The sequence below is a fragment of the Humulus lupulus genome, chromosome 7 (assembly GCF_963169125.1).
Source record: "Humulus lupulus chromosome 7, drHumLupu1.1, whole genome shotgun sequence".
Classification (NCBI taxonomy): Eukaryota; Viridiplantae; Streptophyta; class Magnoliopsida; order Rosales; family Cannabaceae; genus Humulus; species Humulus lupulus.
Window position 1 is genome coordinate 20,621,374 of NC_084799.1, and position 21,101 is coordinate 20,642,474.

Genomic DNA, 21,101 nt, shown 5'->3' on the forward strand with positions numbered 1-21,101 from the left:
TGCTCTGTTTTGGAAGGTTTCTATAGCCTTCAATGGTTAATATAATCCTTAGGGTGAAAAGACTATATTGCCCCTAGGTCATTTAAAGTCTTTTAAAGGCTCTTAAGGGTAAAACCGTCCTTTCCCGCCTATCTCGTTAATCATAATTAACACCCTCTAATTCCTGTTATTCTCAATATTCTCAAATACCAATGAATCATATCCCATTACCCTTTTATTCCCGATAACGTTCTAATAACCAAATTAACCCGAGACTCACCCCGAGCCCTAAACTTAATTCCGTTATAACCAAACCGCTAACTTGCACTCAAAGATCGTCTCATGCTGAATGGCTCGAAAAAATCCACATTATAATGTGGCCTTAACAATAGTTCACCAACCTGCATACAAATATACAATTATGCCATCAACATACCAAATTACCAAAATGCCCTTATAATTAAATGTGAACCCACATGCATGCATTTAATATCATATTATAATATAATTCACATAAATATGCATATAATCATTTAATGACATAATAAAGTAATTATAACCCTCCCGATATTTTGGGACATTATAGGTACTTAGTTCCAGAAAATTTAGCATCAATTTTAAAAAGTTAAGGGTGTGATTGGTAGTTGATTTGGAAATGATTTTATGATTTTGAAAACTCAAAATTGGTGAGACCTACCAAAATATTTGATTGGTAAATTGTTTTTGAAAACTATATCCTAATCAAAATTCTAATTTTGTGTTGTAATTTAGAAAACAACGATTTCGCGTTTTCTCTGTTTTGTGATTTTTTCTCCAAAAACCTAAAATCAAAATCAGGGTTTGTTTGTTCTCTCTACTCCTATCCTCTATATCATTGCTTGTATATATTTTTTTTGTCAATTTTTATGACTTGAGAGTATGTTTCCACTAGTAATAATGTATTTATGGAATATTTTATGACATTTAGGATGCCCAATTCAAAAATAAGCTTTGCTGATATTTTTATAGATGACTTATGAATTTAATCAATAATTATTATTAAATTTTAATTTATCAATATTATCAAAATTTAATATCATACAACCTATGTATATAAAATATATAAAATTAAAATAATATTCAGATTCAGCTGTTCCAATCATGTATTCAGTTTCTGTTATATTTTTAAATTTAATATCAATTACAGATTCATTTATTTTAATCTCAAAAACAGTTTACTGAACCAATCACATTTTCAGAAATATGATTTTAATTACTAAATTCAAACTTTTATTTCAGAATCTCATTTTTTAAAAATATAATTTTCTAATCGCTAACCAATACTCTTAAGATTTTGTTTTTGTTGTTGTAATTATACATATTAGTAAGTATAAAAAGTGAAATTTCCTTCCCACTAATACTCGAGTCACACCCCAAGCTCAAAAGAACACTCGTCCAAAGCAAAACGACAAAAATTCGCCGCTGCAACTCAGTTCGTACGTCTCTGATGGCTTCTCCGCCCTGGTAACTCTAAATTTAATATGTCTTTCTTTCTTAGTTTGTTTGGGCATGTTCTACTCGCAACTTTATATGACCACATGTACGCATTCGTGCTTTGTATGTATAGATAGATCATAGGTATACTCGGTGCTTTTGTGATCAGATTGGTAAATGCGTGTTGTGTTTTTTGGTTTTATGTATTAGTACTTTTTTTGAGTGGGGTTTCTTGTTAAGTTTTGAGCTTTTCGCTCTAATGATGAAAATGTTGATTCAGGGATTTTCTAAAGTTTGCCTGTACATTATGGTTGCTAACTCTATTTGCAACTCTAAAACATTTTGGGAGAATGTAGATTTGATTAGCTTCATTGTGTTTAGTGGAAATTGTTTTAAGAGATGATTTTTCATATACATACCACTGTATATGATGTTCTTATATGCTTTGAGCTCATTTCATCTTACAGTTTTGGAAAATCAAGGAGTGAAAGTAATGATACAGAACGAAATACCCCACAAAGACCAGTTCTTGCCGTGGCACCTCTTAATAGCATGCCATATATCGGTCCACCGTTGCCACATAGTTACAGTCCTCCATCGCCATCACCATCACCATCACCATCACCATCACCATCACCAGCAAGTGAGAATAAAAATGTGGAAAGGGTTGGACCAGCCATTATATTTTTGTCTTCTTTCACAACTAAGGAAGACTGGGATAAAATTATGGCCACCAACAAAATTGGGGTTGCACTGACAGGAAGTGCTGCTGTGGGAAAAATTGGGCCAATTATAGGGTTAATGGACATTGGTGAATGCGAGGATTCTTACTTGTTTCGTGTTTCTCTTCCTGGAGTATCAAGGGATGAGAGTGAGTTTCTCTGTACTCTTGCAAGTGTCTACAATTGTTTAGGAAACTGTTATGGTTGAAAATGTCGTCTCATGTGTTCCCTTGACATGCATGTATGTGCCTCTACATTGGATAGAAGTCAGTTTTTTCTTATACTTTTCCACCCAATAGAAATTTATCTGCCTGGTTTTATGAAATTTTCAGTTTAGACCATTTAACAATTTAATTATCCACTTGTCAAAAGCATTCTGTTTCATGTCACTAACAGAAATCTTATCTTTAAATTACTTGTGAGGACAAAAACAAATGATTACCTTGATCCAATGCTATATAAGTAAGGTTCCTGAGTAATGAAGTTTAATTGTTGATTTTGCAATTGCAGGAGAATTTAGTTGTGACATTGAACCTGATGGTAAAGTACAAATAAAGGGAGTGACTACTACTGGAGAGCAGATAGTTTGCAAGAACTCTCAAATCTTTCACATGCTAACACGGAACTTGTGCCCACCAGGGCACTTTTCTATCTCCTTCCAGCTTCCTGGTCCAGTTGATCAGGAACAATTTTCTGGTTCTTTTGGGACTGATGGGATTTTGGAAGGCATTGTAAAGAAAAGGTAAAGCGAAATGTAAGTGATTTGCTTTGTGGTGAACATTGAGTTCAGCCAACAAGGTCGGCGTTTTATGGAGTGGGAACTTCACATGAATAGATTGAACATGGTTTAAAATGTTGTGGTCGGGTAGCTGAGGTTCTGATTGCTTCTGATTTTGAGGGAAATGTAGCTTGACAGCTGTGCTAATTTTTGAGGTATGGTAATCTCAGCCAAGTTTGTTGTGATGTTGAGGGCTTGTTAAATTTTCATGTATGCGCAAAAGTTGGCAAATTTTGGAATTTATGGTGCTTTACTTTATCATTTCTTTCTTTTCTTTTGGAATCTTCTTCTTATTATTATTTGATAAGAAAGGAAAAGTATATTAGATGAGGAAAAATTACAAAAGCTGATAAGTTATCATCTTCAATCATAGAAGATGATATAAGATCATTTAAAAGAAATTACAACCAAACATTCCAATCTCTTAGAAGATCGGAAAAATGAAAAGCCTTAAACTCATGAGTTTATTGACTTTTTCTTTGGGATCTTACTAGTTACGAGTCATGACTCTATTGACTTGTTGAGTATGTTTCCTTTGCTGTAACCCTGTTCCAATCGAGACTTTGTTAGCAGTGATTTTTCAGTACTATTCAGCCATTTACAATAGGTTGGACATTATTGTTCTCAATGAAAATGTCCTTTTGGCAAGATAATTTTGTATACACTAACACTCTATTATTGTTATAATTTTTCTTGTTCTCTCCAACAAAATCCCTTAGTGTTGACAAGAGTCTTTGTTATGAATATTAGACTATAAATAATACGAGTCTTTGTCATGGATATTAGACTATAATATGACAATACTATATTTCATATATTAAGTAATGTGTGGATTGGTGTTTATATATTTGAAGTAATGTGTAGATTGTAGATTATGCTGTCAGATAGTCAGCTATATTAAGCAAATTGTGAAAAAAAAAAAAGTAAAAAAAAAACGCTCCATGCAATTTTTTTCCCTCCTGAATTTTATCTAGAGAATGCAAAGGGGACAGGCAGCTATATGTTAATTTAATGTATGTAATATTGATGTTTAAAGAAAATGAGTAGTATTATGACTGTGTTATAGCTTTCTAATAAACTAATTGAAGAAATAGAGGTTTGGAAGAGATTCTAACTTCACTCGGATTTTTGGTGTTCAAGGAAGTAGAGAGTTAGCCTTCATATGTAGAGTGTTAACTTCATCTGTTCTGACTCTAGCTAATTAGTCTTTGGTAGTTTATATGCACAGGCAAGTTAGTAAGGTCACAATTTGGTCTTTCAAACAACCAAAGAGAAGATGTAGGTAGTAATTGAAGAATTATAATAGAAAAATAAATATTAGCAGATTTGTGAAATGAAGCACAATTATTCAAATGCAAATCGGGATTCATATAATGCTTGAGTTATCAGACAGCCTTTTCGAGCTTATCCTTTCAGGCGGTGAGTAATATTATACATGTTTATATTTATAGTAATTTTCAAGATTTTTTTCTGTCCTTTTCTGTCATAAGCTTAACAATATGATGCTTCTTTTGGTTACCTGGCCTTCTTTTCAAATTAAATGTAAATAATTTAATTTGATGGTCAATAGGGGAAATTAAGAGTTATAGTAGTTCAGTTGTTCTTCCGTATCGTATTAACAAAACTCTGTGCTCTTTGGGAGTTTCATTATCAATAACTGATATTCTAAAATCTTTATATGGTTGTAAAAAAAAACAAACAAAAAATTGAACTTCAAGACATCTTGTGAATGTCTAATTGCAAATGCTTGGTATGATAATAAAGTGAAACAGGACATCATTCGTGAGTACATTTTGGCTTACTGAATATTTTGTATCTGTGTATGCATACAAAGCATTCATATTTTTAGGTCTTGAAACTACTTTTGCTACTCTGCTTTATTTTATCAGTCAGAATGACTGATATTGGTTTGACTTCTGTCACTGAGTCATTCGCTGGATTAAGGAGTAAGTTATTCATGTAGGTCAACAAGAAATTGCTCTTGATTTTTATTTGATTCAAGTCTAATAACTCTGATGATTTCTACGTTATTCTAAGGATGGTAAGAGAGCTAAAAAGAAGGAGACAACTAGTTTAAACTTACTAGTTATATGCTTATTTTTCTTGGAGCAAATTGTATAGTGCTATGATTTTCAAACTATATAAAAAGATGTCTCTTAAGAAAATTATATAAAAGAGTATATAGCTGTATAGTGTGGTTTATCCACTGCAGGCCAACAGTTTTATAGGAGACCTTTTCTACGGGGATGAAGAGCTATTGAAGGATGTATATATCATATTGACGAGAACATAGTTACCTAAATAGTAAGCTTTAGCTTTTCTACTATAGTTGAGACATGTATAAAAGTCTTGTGATACCTTTGTGTCAATAAAATCTTTACTATACATGCACACGGATGTGGTACAGTGGATGATTTTGCAATTCCAATTATGAAAATTTTGGTGCACGTTACCAAGCTCATTGTTTATGTTCGAGAAACACATTGTTTATAAGGTGTCACATCAGAAGCCAGTGGTATAAACAAGCCAAAAATGTGGCTTTTGTTGCAGTAGCATCTTATAAACAAACATTTCTCAAGTAGAAATAATGAACTTTGTGTACATGGTAAAGTACTATAATTTTCGTAAGTGCTATTGGATAACCGTCCACTTTAGGTCTAGTTTTACCATTTATGCTCATAATTCTTATTGAACATATCTAGCATGGTATAGATTTTATCGGCACAAAATATCACGAGATTTTAATACATAACAAATGGAGTTCCCAATTAGGGTATGCAAGTTTACCATGTATGGGCCACCAACCCCACCCAGCGAAGTTCCCAACTATGTTATGTAAGTTTACCATGTATGGGCCACCAGCCCCACTCTAGGGTTACCAAGTTCAAGGCTTCCACACACGTTTGTAAGGTAATGCATGTGTAAAACAGAAGCGTGATGGAAAACAGCGTGCGCCACATGTAAATCAGAATCATGGTTTTTACCGTGGTTGGTGAAATAAATCTATAAATATTGCCCCAAGTTGGATTACTGGGACATACCTTCATCTCTGCTATGAGAGAAATACTTGTCAGTCATTTATAGCTTTTGCATGATGAAGTTTTTGGTCATGGCTTCTGAAGAGGGTGAGGGTGATGATGATGATGACGATAATGAAGATGATGACAGCGAATTTCTGAAGTTGCTGATTTTTTCAAACATCAGACCAGTGATGTACCAAAAAAGGCCCCAGGTGCAAGGACACCTTCAGTTCAAGGTTTGCCCAATTTTCTTCTTGAAATGGATTGATCTTTTGAGGCAATTTGCCCAATTTTCTTCTTCAAATGGATTAATCTTTTGAGGCAAAGTGTTGCAAATTTCATTCCCTTTTATGAAGAGGATTTTGTTAGATTGCTGTCCTTGAATTTTTTTTGCATTCAATTTGACACTGTTTTTATTTATCTGCAGCATTAGATCCCATCTCTTTGACAAACTGATAGAACCTATATTTATGTATTCTGACCTTACCTAATAATTATTGCAGGAGAAGCATTGTTTCTGAACTTTATAAAAAAAAATATTTTATCACCATTTTATTTCAGGATTTGGAGAAGTCCTGAAGCAAATTAGTTACAAATCTTTTGGAATATTACTTCCAGTTTTGATGTTATTTTTATGGTCTCTTTGTCATCAGTTAATTATGCTGTTCACATATTCCCTTCTTTTTGCAGTGAACTGAAGATGTTGAAGAGGCACAGGTGTCTGGTGAAGTAGGGTCACAAGCTTCCTAATCTCCTTGAGATAGGTCGGATTTTCCTGAAAATGCCAAGAGTAAATCATCAAAGAAGGGGCCAATGCTTGTTGCTTACAAAGTTGCACAATCAGGGAAATCTAAAGCAAAATGTTTTGAACATGGGGTTGTCATATGAATTTGTGGTGTGGTTCATGGACAAATATTTGCAAATGCTAAGATCTTGGAGCACAAAAGCATTGTGGCGTTTACAGTTTTTGCCAGACACCAGACATTAACGGGGTGCGGTTCCTTCCTCTCTCTCCATTGAGGGATTGAATTTTTAAGATTTGGAGGGAGAAGGTCTCCCTCCATCTCTCCTCTCTCTTCCTCTTTCCTTTTTGTCAAACAAAAGGATTCAACCTCTCGTCCCACTACTCTCCCTCCACCCATCTCTCCTCCTTACCAAATATAGTGTCATCAGGTTAAGGGTAGTTTACTTGGATGTCATGTCATGGAATCTTATGTGGCCTGTGCCATCCAGGTCTACCTGGGTGCCAGAAGTTTTGTTTTACAAATCTGGTGAGTGAAGACCGGAGATTTTTCAATATTGTTAATAAGAGGTTTAATTAATATAACCGGAATTTGGAGTAGTGTTGTTTATTCTTTGTGCTTAATGTTATAAGCTACCTTTCCAAAATTTCCAATTAGTGTTTTTCCTGTATTCTGTTCTCCGGATCAAAGTAGAATAATAATGTACTCATATTTGTGCATTTGTAGTAAACTTTCAATAATAAATCTAGAAATTATTTCCACTATATTTTCTTTGTTATTTTGAAGAAGCTTAAGCTAGTGAACCTTTGTTTCTCACTGTCAACCCGATGGCCAATTCATGGTCTCCATGAAACAGGAAAACCAACTAGTTAAAATGGAATTGGTTGACTGTGGCACTAAAGGATTAGAGTTTCAAAATCCCTTAAGAAAATTTTCTTAGATTTGGGAATAACAAGCCATATTTCTTCAAATCCAATAATAATATGAGATTAAATAGGAAATCAAGTTGTAAATTGACAAACAAGTCTCATAAAGAAATTCAAAGAAAAATAATTAAAAGCTATGAAGAAGATCTTCAATTTAGCAGTTAGCAACAACAGTGAGAGTCTCAAAATCATTTCATTTTTATTTTTTAATGAATAGTATTTTTGAACACATTAAAATAGCTCACGAGAGTGGCAACAGAAATAACAAAATTTCCTCCTCTGAAAGAGATCATGCTGTAATATATTTCTGAGCATACTATATACATACATGTGTTACAATGTCAACTGATAAAGTCAGAAGATCAAAATTAGATTAGCTACTTCATCTCAACTGAACTATGACCAATAGTTTTGTTAATGGTCTTTTGCTTCATCAACTCTCTAGCCAGATTCACTTCTTGCCATCTACCAGCCCTGGCATATATATTTGAAAGAAGCACATAAACCCCACTACCCTGAGGTTCCAACTTTGTTATCTGACTTCTAACTTTATCAGCTAAATCAACATTTTCATATATTTCACAACCATTTAGAATTGCACCCCAAATGTTTATGTTTGGTTTTATCGGCATTTCCTCTACTAGTCTCATTGCCTCTTTCAAACGGCCTGCTCTGCTCAAAAGATCAACCAAGCAACCATAGTGCTCTAGAGTTGGAACAATGCCATGAACACTTCTCATTTCATCGAAATGTCTCTGACCCTCGTTAACCAGACCTACATGGCTGCAAGCAAACAAAACGCCGATATAAGTAATCTCATCAGGAACGACGTTACCATCTTCTTGCATAGTTTTGAAAGTTTTAAGAGCTTCCATGCCCTTTCCATGCACGGCAAAGCCTAGGATCATAGTAGTCCATGCCTTCACATCCTTCTTTTGCAAATTATTGAAAATCTTCCAAGCACTATTGGGATCTCCAACTTTCGCATACATGTCTACAAAAGCAGTCCCAACAGCAAGATCATTGATCCATTTGGTCTTTGATATGTAAGCATGAAGACTCTGTCCCAAAATCAAAGCCCCCAAATGGGCACATGCACCAAGGACACCCAAAAAGGTAGCTTGGTCAGGAACAAGCTCAGCAATCTGCATACTCAAGAAAAGGTCAAGGCTACCCTCAGCCTGGCCGTACTGATTATATGCAGCAATCATGGAATTCCAAGCAACCGAGTTTCTCTGAGGCATTTTATCGAACAGGTTCTTTGCTGTTTCCAAGTTCCCACATTTTGCATACATATCTACTATGGCAGTCGCGAGAATCACATTGAAATTTTGACTTGACACGAAAGGATCATATCCCAGATGGCGAATGCGATCATGAACCCATTTACCAGTCTCTAGATCCCTGCTTCGAGCACAAGCAACCAAAACATTCACCAATGTAATCTCATTAGGCTCTACATCTGTATCTTCCATATCCCTGAAAGCCTTTAAAGCCTCACCAAACCGATTGTTGTTCACTAACCCGGAAATCAAACTGGTCCAGGCCACCACGTTCCACTTAGGCACCTTATCAAAGGCTTTTAAACCAGCTTCCATGTCAGAGCAACAAGCATACATATGGAGTAACGCAGTAGAAGCATACACATCAAACTCAAACCCAGTTTTCACAATGCGATTGTGAACAGATCTTCCATAGCCCTGATCTCCAATTATGGAACATGCTTTCAGCACAAATGGGAAAGTAAAATTGTCCGGAGGAATACCCATTTGCTGCATATCTTTGTACATGATCAAACTCTCAATTGGGTTGTCACTAAAAGAGTAACCTCTGATCATAGAGTTCCAAATGTAGTGATTAGGCTGAGCAATTTGACTAAATACTGACCTTGCATAGTGGAAATCTCCAGTTTTGGGAGAAACGCAAAAGTCAATAATCTTACTCAATGGAATCCTGTTTTTGATAACTGATGTAGTTATCATCAACCCATGTAGCTGTTTCAGCTCCGCCATGGTTTTGCATTTTTCCAAGAGACAGAGAATTGTGTCATAGGATTTCTTCATTATTTTCTTTTGTGGAGCAAAACTCAAGAGTACAGTATAAATAGACTGCTCTGTAATGGCCTCAAAATGGGGCAAGAATCATCTGTCTAAGCTAATTGAATAAGTTAAAAATCTTCTTATAGTGATTTAAGCTAACAAAGTTGCTAACTTGAAATGAAGCAATGAATCCCTACTAGTATTTGTTGATACCATCTTTTAGAGTCTGATTGTATTGGCCAATACCATGATTCTAGTACTTCAAACTACTCAAATTTGGTTGATATACTCTTGAATTAAAAAATTTATACAATAATAAGCATTACACAATATGAAGAAAATTATATTAAAAAAGAAGGGAATCATATTTCATTCATGGTGATTGTGTATGAGTAGGTATGAGAAGAAATCAACATCTTTCGCAGATGAAAAACAAAACAAAAAGATGATAAAAAAAATACAAAACTTTTGTTTGTAGCTTCCTAAAATGCTCTTCCGGTTTTTCTTCTTCTTCTTCTTGTTCCTCCTATTCTTACATTCTCCAGCAATGAAGATGGAAGGCTTAACTTGCCGACCCATTTCTGCAACTCCTCTCTCCTAAACGTCAGACCCACCAAAAAACTCCATAGACAAAACCCCAAAACCCAACCTTGAATTCCTCCATTCTTTTCCCAAAACTGAATCAAAGCAACCCCCAAAGGACCCAAACCCATACCCCACCAAACCACATTGCTCTCAATTTCCCTCCCAAACACAAAACCCAACCCGCAAATCAGCAGAAACCCGTACATCCATAGCTTTTTCTTTCGTTTCCTACGCCACCCATCAAAACCTCCCCATCCAAAACCCCTCCAAAAGCCTGCACCCCCATCTCCACCACTTCCATTTCCGCCGGCGAATTCTTCAAGAACCAAATACAATGGTTGTGGTAAGATCTTCAGGTTGGAAGCGATGACAGCCATCAAATTGAGTATGAATCTTGTCGTTCTTTGGGACCCAGTTTTCCTTCTTTTTCTAGCGTAGATGAACTTTTGGATCTGGTTTCGACGTGAATGCGAAAGGGTGAGGCCAGAAGTGGAGGGTCTTGATCCAAATATGGCGATGTGAAGCGAAGCATTTGATTGATGGATTTGGGTGAAGCATAGAGAGCGTGGTGAGAGGAGGAGTGGGCTTTCGACATTGAGTGTCTTCACCATCGTCATCGTCCTGAACTTTGCTTTGAAAAAAAAAAAAGAACAAAAGTGACCGTTTGAAATTTGTCAGTTTCTAATTTCACTTTGTTTTGTTCTTTTTTTTTTAAATGATTTTTTTTCCTATTACTTTCTTTTTAACTTGAAATCAGCCACTTCACTAATCTACAAATACAAAATATAAGTGGCCACTGATTGTTGTATATATTTAGAATAAATAGGATTTTTACCCTAGTTACACTCTTTGAGTGTGCCCTCAAATTTTTGTTAAATTTTTTTTATCTTTTTTAAAGTAGAAAAATAATTAAAACTAAATAAAATTCATTTTAAAAAAAATATTCGTTTCAAAATTTAAAAAAATATTAAAAACTAATAACATTAATGAAAACAAATAAAAATGAATAAACCCAAAATGAGAAGAAAAAAAAATCTAGTTGTTAACCTATTTCATTATTTAGAATTAAAAGAAAAAAAATTGAAAAGAAAACAATTTTGATCCAAAAATGGCTCCTAATGACGTGGTAAGATTTTCTTACACGTGTCGGTTTTGAGTGAAAGGATCATGTTCGACCATCGACCAGATAACTATTGATAAGTCAAATCTCGTGATTAGGTGCGACCAAGCTGGTCGCATACTTTCATTTACTTCTTTTGGGATACGCAATCTTGTAATAATTACATTTATTATGTTTCCTTTTATTACCTCGATACGTTGATCTTAATTGTAATTAAGGTCCATCGGCCCATGTAACTCCCCTTGAGCCTATAAATAAGAAGGAGAGGGCTCAAGGAAGGAATTTTTGACTTTTGATTCTTAAACTTTTGATCTTTGTATTCAGAGAAAAGAGCATAGTGTGATTATCCACCGAAATTGTAATCCTCCCAAGGCTTATAAAACTCGAGAACCCTAGTTCTTTGATCACAATATTGAGATTCAATATCAATAAAAACACTAAGTGGACGTAGGTCATTACCATCTAGTTGGGGTTGAACCACTATAAATCGCTTGTGTCATTTGCTTTCCATTTGATTCTCTTTTTGATTTCCTCTTGTTCTTTGTCGTTTATTTGACTCCGTGTCGTTGGACAAATCTACGGTCAACATTTTTGGTGCTTTCATTGAGAGAATTATTTCGAGACTTCAAGAAGATCAAATGGCGAAGACATCCAAGAGAGCTGGGCAGACTTCTGGCGCTGCATCCACTCAGCCTCCTCCTCCAAATGTGACTGAAAATGAGCCACACTTGGATTTTGAGGAGGAATAAATGGATTCTGAAACGCTGAGGACAACACTGAGTGTGTTGCAGGATGAGTTGGCTAATCTGAGGGCCAATCAAGAGAATGCGGCGGAGACCTTGGCGCTACGACAGAGGGAAATCGAGCGTCAGCATCAGGAGCTGAATGAGCAGCAAGCAGACATGGACCGCCGACAGAGAGACTGTTATATTATTTTAGATTAAATAAATGTGACAAAGAGTGTCACATATTGTAACATATAATAGAGAATTACAATATTTAGATATATCCAAATATGTAACATATGTGGTGTTACAAATTTGTAACTTCCAAATTTCACCCATTATTGTGTAGATTTGTTGTTACACAATATTGAGATGAATTTCTTAAAGCCATATGAGAAATGACTGATAGAGATGTGATTTTAACTCCCATATTGTGTATGGAAGTTACAAAATCAATTGGGAATAAATTTGGAACGTTTTTGGAAAAATTGAAAATTGGTTGCTGGAAAAGGCCTAGGGTCGCGGCGCCTGTTTGTCAGGCCGCGGCCCAAGTGGCTGGCAGCACATTCCAATTTTCGGTTTTATCCAATTTTGAACGTTTCTAACAGCCAAATAACTCCCAAGTTTCTATTTTAATTCCATAAAACATCAAATTAATCATTGGTAACAGTCATGGGGGTTGGTGGAATTTGAAATTCAAAGGGTGTCTCAAAACTCTATAAATAGGAGCCTAATGCTCACTTGTAAGGCACAACATTTCTATCCATTAGAGCACTTGGCTAGAAACACCTTGAGGCTTGATAATTCTAGAAAGCATTTCCAAATATCAGAGAGAGATCCCTTAGTGCTTGAGTTAGGGGGAAATAAGATTTTGGACAAAGGTTTTAAACCTTATTCAAGTTGGTGATCCCCAACACTCTTCACTTTGGTTGTGTGAGTGAGAGTTTCTTATTATTTCCGTTCTTGTTCTTATTTTTCTTCTATTGTTCTTCTTCCTATCATTCTTGTTATATTTACTTGTATCTTTGATTAGAGTTGTAATCTCATCTCCATTTTTCTTTTTCTTACTTCTAGTTTATTTGTATCTTTTTGTCAAAGAGTTGTATTTTCTATATTCTATCATCTTCTATTTCTTCTTTTGTTTATTTGTATTTTCAGTCATAGAGTTGTATTTTTATTTAATCAATCATTATTTATTTGTAATATTTTGTTTATAGTTGTAATTATCTTACCATTTCCATTGAGGCAAAATTATTTTACCTAACATTCAAAAGCTTACCCTTGTTTGTTTCGATGGAAGGTGAGACCATAAAGATTATGAATCAAGATCTAGTGAGATTGGATAGGTTTGATGGGTCCAATTCACTAGATGGCAAGGCAAGGTGAGGTTTCTTTTAACCACTCTCAAAATCGCCTACATTCTAGAATCCACTCATAAACCTCTCCCAACACCATCCGACAAAGACACTCCCGAGGTGGTGGAGAAAAGAAGGAAGAGGGAGGAGGACAATCTCCTTTGTAGGGGTCATATCCTCAACGCCCTTTTCGATAAGCTCTATGAACTCTACACCGAGACCAAATCGGCAAAGGAGATATGGGATGCACTTGAAACAAAATTCAAGGCGGAAGAGGAAGGTACCAAATTTTTTTTGATATCGCAATATTTTGATTTCAAATTTTTTGGTAATAAACCCATGCTTCCTCAAATACATGAATTGCAAATTATTGTTAACAATTTGAAAGTCCTAAAGATTGAGCTTCTCGAGGCCTTTCAAGTTGGTGCTATAGTGGCTAAATAACCACCAATTTGGAAGAGCTATAGGAAAAGAATCCTCCATAAAAATGAGAGTTATTCTTTGGAGGAAATCCAAAAACATATTCGAATCGAAGAGGAATCGATATGTAGAGATAAACTTGTGGAGGGGTCTAATGAAGAGACTTCCAAAGCAAATGCGGTGTCATAACCAAAACATCCCAAAAACAAAGTAAAAAAGGGTAATGAGAAACTTTTGGGTCCAAAAACCAACCCAAACAAGTTTAAGGGCGAGAAAGGTCATTGCTTTGTGTGTGATAAAAATGGTCACTATGCTAGAGAGTGTAGGTATAGAAAAGACCAACAAGAACCTAAGGTAAACACAACTCAAGAGGAAAACATAGTTGCTACCCTTAGTGAGGTGAATGCGGTCCAAGGCAAGGTGAAAGGATGGTAGTATGACACATGTGCCACCATCCATGTCACCTATGACAAATCATTGTTCAAGACCTTTGAAGAGTCAAAGGGCAACCATGAGATTCAAATGGGCAATGAGGGTAAATCCAAGGTACTTGGCAAAGGTACCATTGAAGTCTTTTTCACCTCCGGCAAGAAAGTTACATTAGTGAATGTACTTTATGTTCCTGAAATGAGTAGAAACTTGGTAAGTGGTGATTTGCTTGGCAAGCTCGGCATTAAAGCCATTTTTTAGTCCGGTAAACTTATACTTACCAAATCAAATGTATTTTTGGGAAAGGGGTACTCTTGTGAGGGTATGGTTAAATTGTGCACCAATGATGTAACTTTCAATGTTATCAATAAAAATGTTAATTCCGCCTATATTGTTGAGTATGATTCTTTATATTTGTGGCATCTTAGACTATCGCATATAGGTTTTTCAACCATGAAAAGAGTATTAAAATGTGGTATGATTGCATGCAATATTAAAAACTATGGTAAATGTGAAACACGTGTTAAGGAAAAAATGATTAAGAAACCGTTTCCTAGTGTAGAAAGATCATCTAATTTACTAAATTTAATCCATAGTGATCTTTGTGAATTAAATGGTGTTTTAACTAGAGGTGGTAAAATGTATTTTCTTACTTTTATAGATGATTTTAGTAGATATACCTATGTGTTTCTTTTAAAGAATAAAGATGAAACTTTTGATGCTTTTAAATTATATAAATTAGAAATTGAAAATTAACTAAATAAAAAGATTAAGGTGCTAAGAAGTGATAGATGAGGATAGTACTTCTCTAATGAAGTCAATACATTTTGTGAAGAAAATGGTATAATTCATGAGGGCACCGCACCTTATACACCACAACACAATGGTGTTGCTGAAAGGAAAAATAGGACTTATCTAGAGATGATAAATTCTATGTTGGTGTTTTCTAAGTTGAACTTCAACTTATGGGGTGAAGCGCTTTTAACCGCTTGTCACATTCTTAATCAAATATCGATGAAGAAAAACGAGATATCTCCATATGAGTTATGGAAAGGAAGAAAACCCAACATAGGGTACTTCAAAGTGTGGGGGTGTCTTGCATATTGCAAGAAAAACGAACCTAATAGAACAAAGTTAGGTTCAAAAGTCATAAAGTGTGCTTTTGTTGATTATGCCAACAATAGTAAAGCTTATAGGCTATTAGACTTAGAGTCTAATATTGTGATTGAATCTAGAGAAGTTGAATTTTTTGAGAACATGTTATGTGACAACACTTCTCAAGCTTCAACAACTCTAAAGGAGAATTTGTTATATGAGAACAATTCTCAAGCTTCTACATCCAAAATTGATTCTCAAAAGAATGTAAAGCAACCCTTTGAACTTAGAAGAAGTCAAATGCTAAAAAATCATGAGAAAAGTCTAGTAGTGGATGAGATAGATTCTCAACGAATTTCATTCTACATGGTAGAAGAAAATAGAGAGGAAGTCATTAGGAAAATTCCTATTGTACTTCTTGTTGAGGATGATCCTAAGACTTATAGAGAAGCTATGCAATCAAGAGATAGTGCATTTTGGAAAGAATCCATCAATGATGAGATTGATTCAATTCTTTCCAACAACACTTGGGAATTGGTAGATCTCCCACCGGGGTCTAAGACAATTGGGTGTAAGTGGGAATTTAGGAGAAAATACCACACTGATGGCACTATCCAAACCTTTAAAGCTAGATTAATAGCTAAAGGGTTTAGACAAAAATAGGGTATCGATTATTTCGATACCTATGCGCCTGTTGCAAGAACAACTTCTATAAGAATTTTGTTCGCTTTAGCTTCTATACACAACTTGTATGTTCATCAAATGGATGTCAAAACGACATTCCTTAATGGTGATCTCAATGAGGAGGTCTATATGGAACAACCCGAAGGGTTTGTCCTACCAAAATATGAACATAAAGTATGTAGACTTGTAAAATCCTTATATGGATTGAAACAAGCTCCTAAGCAATGGCATGAGAAATTTGATCAAGCCATCATGTCTAATGAGTTTAGACATAACAATGGAGACAAGTGTTTGTATTCCAAAACTTGTAAGGGATATGTGATCATTGTTTGCTTATATGTGGTTGACATGCTTATTCTAAGTGATAGCATGAAAGGGATAGAAGAAACGAAGAGGTTTCTATCATCAACCTTCATGATGAAAGATCTTGGAGAATTTAACACCATACTTGGTATCAAAATAAAGAAACATAATGGGGGGTTTTGCGTTAGGGCAAGCCCACTATGTTGAGAAAGTATTGAACAAATTTAACCATCTCAAGGTTAAAGATGTCAATACTCCATTCGATCATAGTGTAAAACTAGAGAAGAATGAAGGAAGAGCGGTGGCTCAATTGGAGTACGCTAGTGCTATAGGGAGTCTAATGTACGCTGCCTAATGTACTAGACCTGATATAGCATTTGCGATGAGTAAACTTAGTAGGTTTACAAGTAATCCAAGTGTGGATCACTGGAAGGCGATTGGAAGAGTCCTAGGTTATCTCAAGAAAACCAAATGACTAAGCCTTCATTACTCCAAATTTCCTTCAATCTTAGAAGGATATACAGATGCAAGCTGGATATCCAATCTTGGTGACAACTTGTCCACAACTGGTTGGGTATTTACACTTGGTGGGGGTGCAATTTCTTGGGTTTCCAATAAACAAACCTGTATATCTCATTCCACTATGGAAGCAGAGTTTATAGCTCTAGCTGCTACCGGCAAAGAAGCCGAATGTTTAAGAGATTTGTTGATAGAGATACCCCTAATCAAAGAGAATGTATCCACTATATCGATACATTGTGATAGCCAAGCGACATTGGCTAGAGCATACAACAGAGTGTATAATGGGAAGTCTAGACATATTAGTCTAAGACATGGATATCTAAGAGAATTGATTCAAAGAGGAGTCATCTCAATATCCTATGTGAGAACAAGTGAAAATCTGGCGGATCCTTTCATTAAGCCACTAACGATGGATTTAGTGGCTACATCATCTTGAGGGATGAGACTTAAAATCCCTAAAGAGATTCACGATTGATGGTAACCTATCTTAACACTAGTTATTTAACTAGTGTTAGGTTCAATAGGTAACAACAAGCCAATCAAGTGAATATTAGTTGTACTCAAAACAAGTCTCATCTGAGATATTGAGTACTTGTGAGTTACAAAGTTGAGGGTTAAAACCGAAAGGTTTTTTAATAGAATTCAGTCTTGTGAAGACAAGTATTTTTGGTAACAAAATACTGTAAGAATTCTACCTATATGGACCTAGGGGTGGTGTCGCATCTCATGAGAATTGGGAGTATTCTCAAGAACTTCCATGAATGGAAAGTGCACATGGCCATTAACGGTGCAAAGCGAGACATAGAGGTCTCAAGTGAACATCGCAAATGTGTGTGTGTTATCACCGATTTTTTATAATGAAAAGATGGTTCAATGCCTAGTGCAACCAAATTTTCGACAAATTTTGTGATAATTACACTATAGCAAAGTTCAAGTTGAAAAACACTTTGCTTTATGTACTAATGCAATGACTCCTATAAGAGAGAGTTCTTATTTAATCAAGTGGGGGATATGTTATATGTTAAAATATAATGATTGATTAAATAAGTGTTACAGTAGATAACTATTTAATTTAGTGGGGGAATGTTATATTATTTTATAATATAATGTTTTAGATTAAATAAATGTGACAAAGAGTGTCACATATTGTAACATATAATAGAGAGTTATAATATTTAGATATATGAGATATATCCAAATATGTAACATATTTGGTGTTACAAATTTGTAACTTTCAAATTTCACCCATTATTGTGTAGATTTGTTGTTACACAATATTGAGATGAATTTCTTAAAGTCATATGAGAAATGGCTGATAAAGATGTGATTTTAACTCTCATATTGTGTATGGAAGTTACAAAATCAATTGGGAATAAATTTGGAATGTTTTTGGAAAATTTGAAAATTGGTTGCTGGAAAAGGCCTAGGGCCGCGGCGCCTGTTTGTCAGGCCGCGGCCCAAGTGGCTGGCAGCACATTCCAATTTTCGGTTTTATCCAATTTTGAACGTTTCTAACAGCCAAATAACTCCCAAGTTTCTATTTTAATTCTATAAAACATCAAATTAATCATTGGTAACAGTCATGGGGGTTGGTGGAATTTGAAATTCAAAGGGTGTCTCAAAACTCTATAAATAGGAGCCTAATGCTCACTTGTAAGACACAACATTTCTATCCATTAGAGCACTTGGCTAGAAACACCTTGAGGCTTGATAATTCTAGAAAGCATTTCCAAATTTCAGAGAGAGATCCCTTAGTGCTTGAGTTAGGGGGAAATAAGATTTTGGACAAAGGTTTTAAACCTTGTTCAAGTTGGTGATCCCCAACACTCTTCACTTTGGTTGTGTGAGTGAGAGTTTCTTATTATTTCTGTTCTTGTTCTTATTTTTCTTCTATTGTTCTTCTTCCTATCATTCTTGTTATATTTACTTGTATCTTTGATTAGAGTTGTAATCTCATCTCCATCTTTCTTTTTATTACTTCTAGTTTATTTGTATCTTTTTGTCAAAGAGTTGTATTTTCTATATTCTATCATCTTACATTTCTTCTTTTATTTAATTGTATTTTCAGTCATAGAGTTGTAATTTTATTTAATCAATCATTATTTATTTGTAATATTTAGTTTAGAGTTGTAATTATCTTACCATTTCCATTGAGGCAAAATTATTTTACCTAACAGAGACGCCTCATCCACTCTAGAAGCATCCATTCAGTTGGCTAGGGGAGAAGCTGCGCCGGTTTCTCAACCGGATCAGCCACCAAATGCACCACCGCAATGGGCCCTAAATCCGAGTCCTCCGCTCCAGCCAGCAAGCCCCCAAAGGCTGGAGCAACTGCCTGTTGCTCAGCAGGATATCCCAATTCAGGATCTTAAGCAGTAGCCACCTTCTCAAGCTGGTCGAGGAAATCCCCAGCGCTAGAGGCAGAATAGGACTGGGCAGCCTCCCCGAAGCCCTAGACTCCCAGTGGCCGATGAGCCAAATCCACTGAGCAGAGGGCAACGTCCTTCTACTAACAGAAGGCGTGACGAGTCAGGCTCTGCGGTCAGGGGACACCCACGACATAATAATGTACATGGACCCAATGACCAACGCAGGCCTCCCCCTGACGCTCGGGAGATGCCAGCTAGAGGAGGAAACAGCGTGACCAGCCGGTTGCGCTATAGTCGGTTGTAATTTAGGGACGACCATGATTATAATGAGGCTGATTCCGACAGGAGAAATGCTGGTCGAGGGCATGAGGAAAGAGGTGGAGATAGGAACCCCCTACCAAGAGAAAATAGGCCTATGAGCCAAAACGCTGGGGGGCAACCAAGACAGCATAACGTCTTTGATCGGCTAGGAGCTAGCGAGCAAAGGCGCAGAGATGATGACCTGAGGGACGTGCTCAATGATAGGTGTGAGAGGCACGATGAGTACGCTCCTCTGGCACTAGTCGCCCCAGCAATCCCAGACACTGTACAAGCCCAAATTGATGCACTGAATCAGGCTGTCCAGTAGCTGGTGGGAAGCTGGACATCCCACATTGAGTATGATCGGAGGAGAGGTACCCCATTTTTACAGAGGATTGCTGTAGCAGAAACTCCCAGCAAGTTCAAGATGCCAGTACTGTCGAAGTTCGATGGGTACGAGGATCGTGTATCTCATGTAAACAAGTTTGAGATACAGATGGACATCCAGAAGGTGTCGAAAGATGCCCGCTGCAGGATCTTCCCCACCACCCTATCTAACACTGCTCAGGAGTGGTTCTTTAAATTCCCTTCTGCTAGTATAGTATCATGGGAAATGTTCGTGAAGGAATTCTACGGACAATTCTACGCTGGTCGTGTACACCCCACTGAGGCCACCTAGTTGGTTGAGATACGCCAGAAGGAGGGAGAGCCCTTAAAGGAGTACGTCCAGCATTTCATGCGAGCAGATGCTGGAGCTAAAATAGTGGGCGACGAAGGAAAAATGATGGCCCTAACTACTAGGGTAAGGCATCATTCTCCCCTCTGGAATAACCTAAGAAAGAATGGGGTGAAGAGTACCCAGGAGTTTCTTGATCGAGCTGATCGATACATCAAGCTCGAGGATGCGATTGCCAATGAGGGAAAATCGCCTGCAAAAGACAAGGGACCAAAGGAAGATCCCGCCAAAGCCGCCAATGGATCGGATAAACCCAATGGCAACGACAAAGGCAACGGGAACGGGAACGGTAAAAATTGTGGAAAAAGGGCGAAGAATGAGCCATCAACGTCCGAAAATAAATGCCCCAAAGGCAATAGGTATGAGCCAAGATTCACCAATTATACGGCCTTTGTCGAAAGCAGGGCGGAGGTCTACCAGGCGACCAACTCCAATGTCCCTTATAAGCTACCAACACCTATAAGGAAGGATATCTCCAAGAGAGATACATCAAAAAAATTTCGTTTTCACAATGACTATAGTCGCGACACTAATGAGTGTAACCAGTTGAAGGACGAGATTGAGTTCCTTATTAGACAAGGACACCTAAGGAGATATGTGCGAGCCACAGGAGGTTCTCAACAAGAGGCTCAAGGAGGCAACGAGCAGGCACCTGCACGCCAACGCTCGCCACCTTTACAACTAGCTCCTATGGCAGGTATGTTATTCACCATCTATGGCAGCTCACACCATACAGGAGATAGTGGGAAGGCAAGGGAGCGGTACGCTAGGACCTTGC

The 21,101-nt window shown here is 36.5% G+C and overlaps 3 protein-coding genes across 5 annotated transcripts; 1 reads left to right on the forward strand and 2 right to left on the reverse strand.

Moving 5' to 3' along the window:
- Positions 1-1,388: 1,388 nt before the first annotated feature.
- LOC133790893 (alpha-crystallin domain-containing protein 22.3) lies at positions 1,389-7,479 on the forward strand. 3 transcript variants are annotated; one of them, XR_009874088.1, is made up of 4 exons: positions 1,389-1,482; positions 1,920-2,323; positions 2,685-6,208; positions 6,663-7,479. XR_009874088.1 is itself a non-coding variant. In XM_062228728.1 (3 exons), exons 1-3 carry the CDS (start codon positions 1,466-1,468, stop codon positions 2,918-2,920), a joined length of 657 nt encoding a protein of 218 aa, XP_062084712.1. In that variant the 5' UTR covers positions 1,389-1,465; the 3' UTR covers positions 2,921-7,479. The 3 variants fall into 3 exon arrangements, 1 of the variants encoding a protein (XP_062084712.1); XR_009874089.1 differs by having other exon boundaries at positions 2,685-3,107; XM_062228728.1 differs by having other exon boundaries at positions 2,685-7,479.
- Positions 7,480-7,819: 340 nt separating this feature from the next.
- On the reverse strand, positions 7,820-9,721 carry LOC133790894 (putative pentatricopeptide repeat-containing protein At3g05240). Its single transcript, XM_062228730.1, has one exon. It carries the CDS (start codon positions 9,702-9,704, stop codon positions 8,019-8,021), a length of 1,686 nt encoding a protein of 561 aa, XP_062084714.1. The 5' UTR covers positions 9,705-9,721; the 3' UTR covers positions 7,820-8,018.
- A 277-nt stretch (positions 9,722-9,998) lies between these two features.
- Positions 9,999-10,968, reverse strand: LOC133790895 (uncharacterized). The gene has a single exon (XM_062228731.1). The coding sequence runs from the start codon at positions 10,880-10,882 to the stop codon at positions 10,163-10,165; it is 720 nt and encodes a 239-aa protein (XP_062084715.1). The 5' UTR covers positions 10,883-10,968; the 3' UTR covers positions 9,999-10,162.
- Between the last annotated feature and the right edge of the window lie 10,133 nt (positions 10,969-21,101).

Excerpts from the sequence above, each read along its gene's own strand:
- LOC133790895 (XM_062228731.1), bottom strand. The coding sequence starts at position 10,882 with ATGACGATGGTGAAGACACTCAATGTCGAAAGCCCACTCCTCCTCTCA.
- LOC133790894 (XM_062228730.1), bottom strand. The coding sequence starts at position 9,704 with ATGAAGAAATCCTATGACACAATTCTCTGTCTCTTGGAAAAATGCAAA.
- LOC133790893 (XM_062228728.1), top strand. Across the intron at positions 2,324-2,684 it reads TGGAGTATCAAGGGATGAGA|GAGAATTTAGTTGTGACATT; the intron begins GTGAGTTTCTCT and ends TTGCAATTGCAG.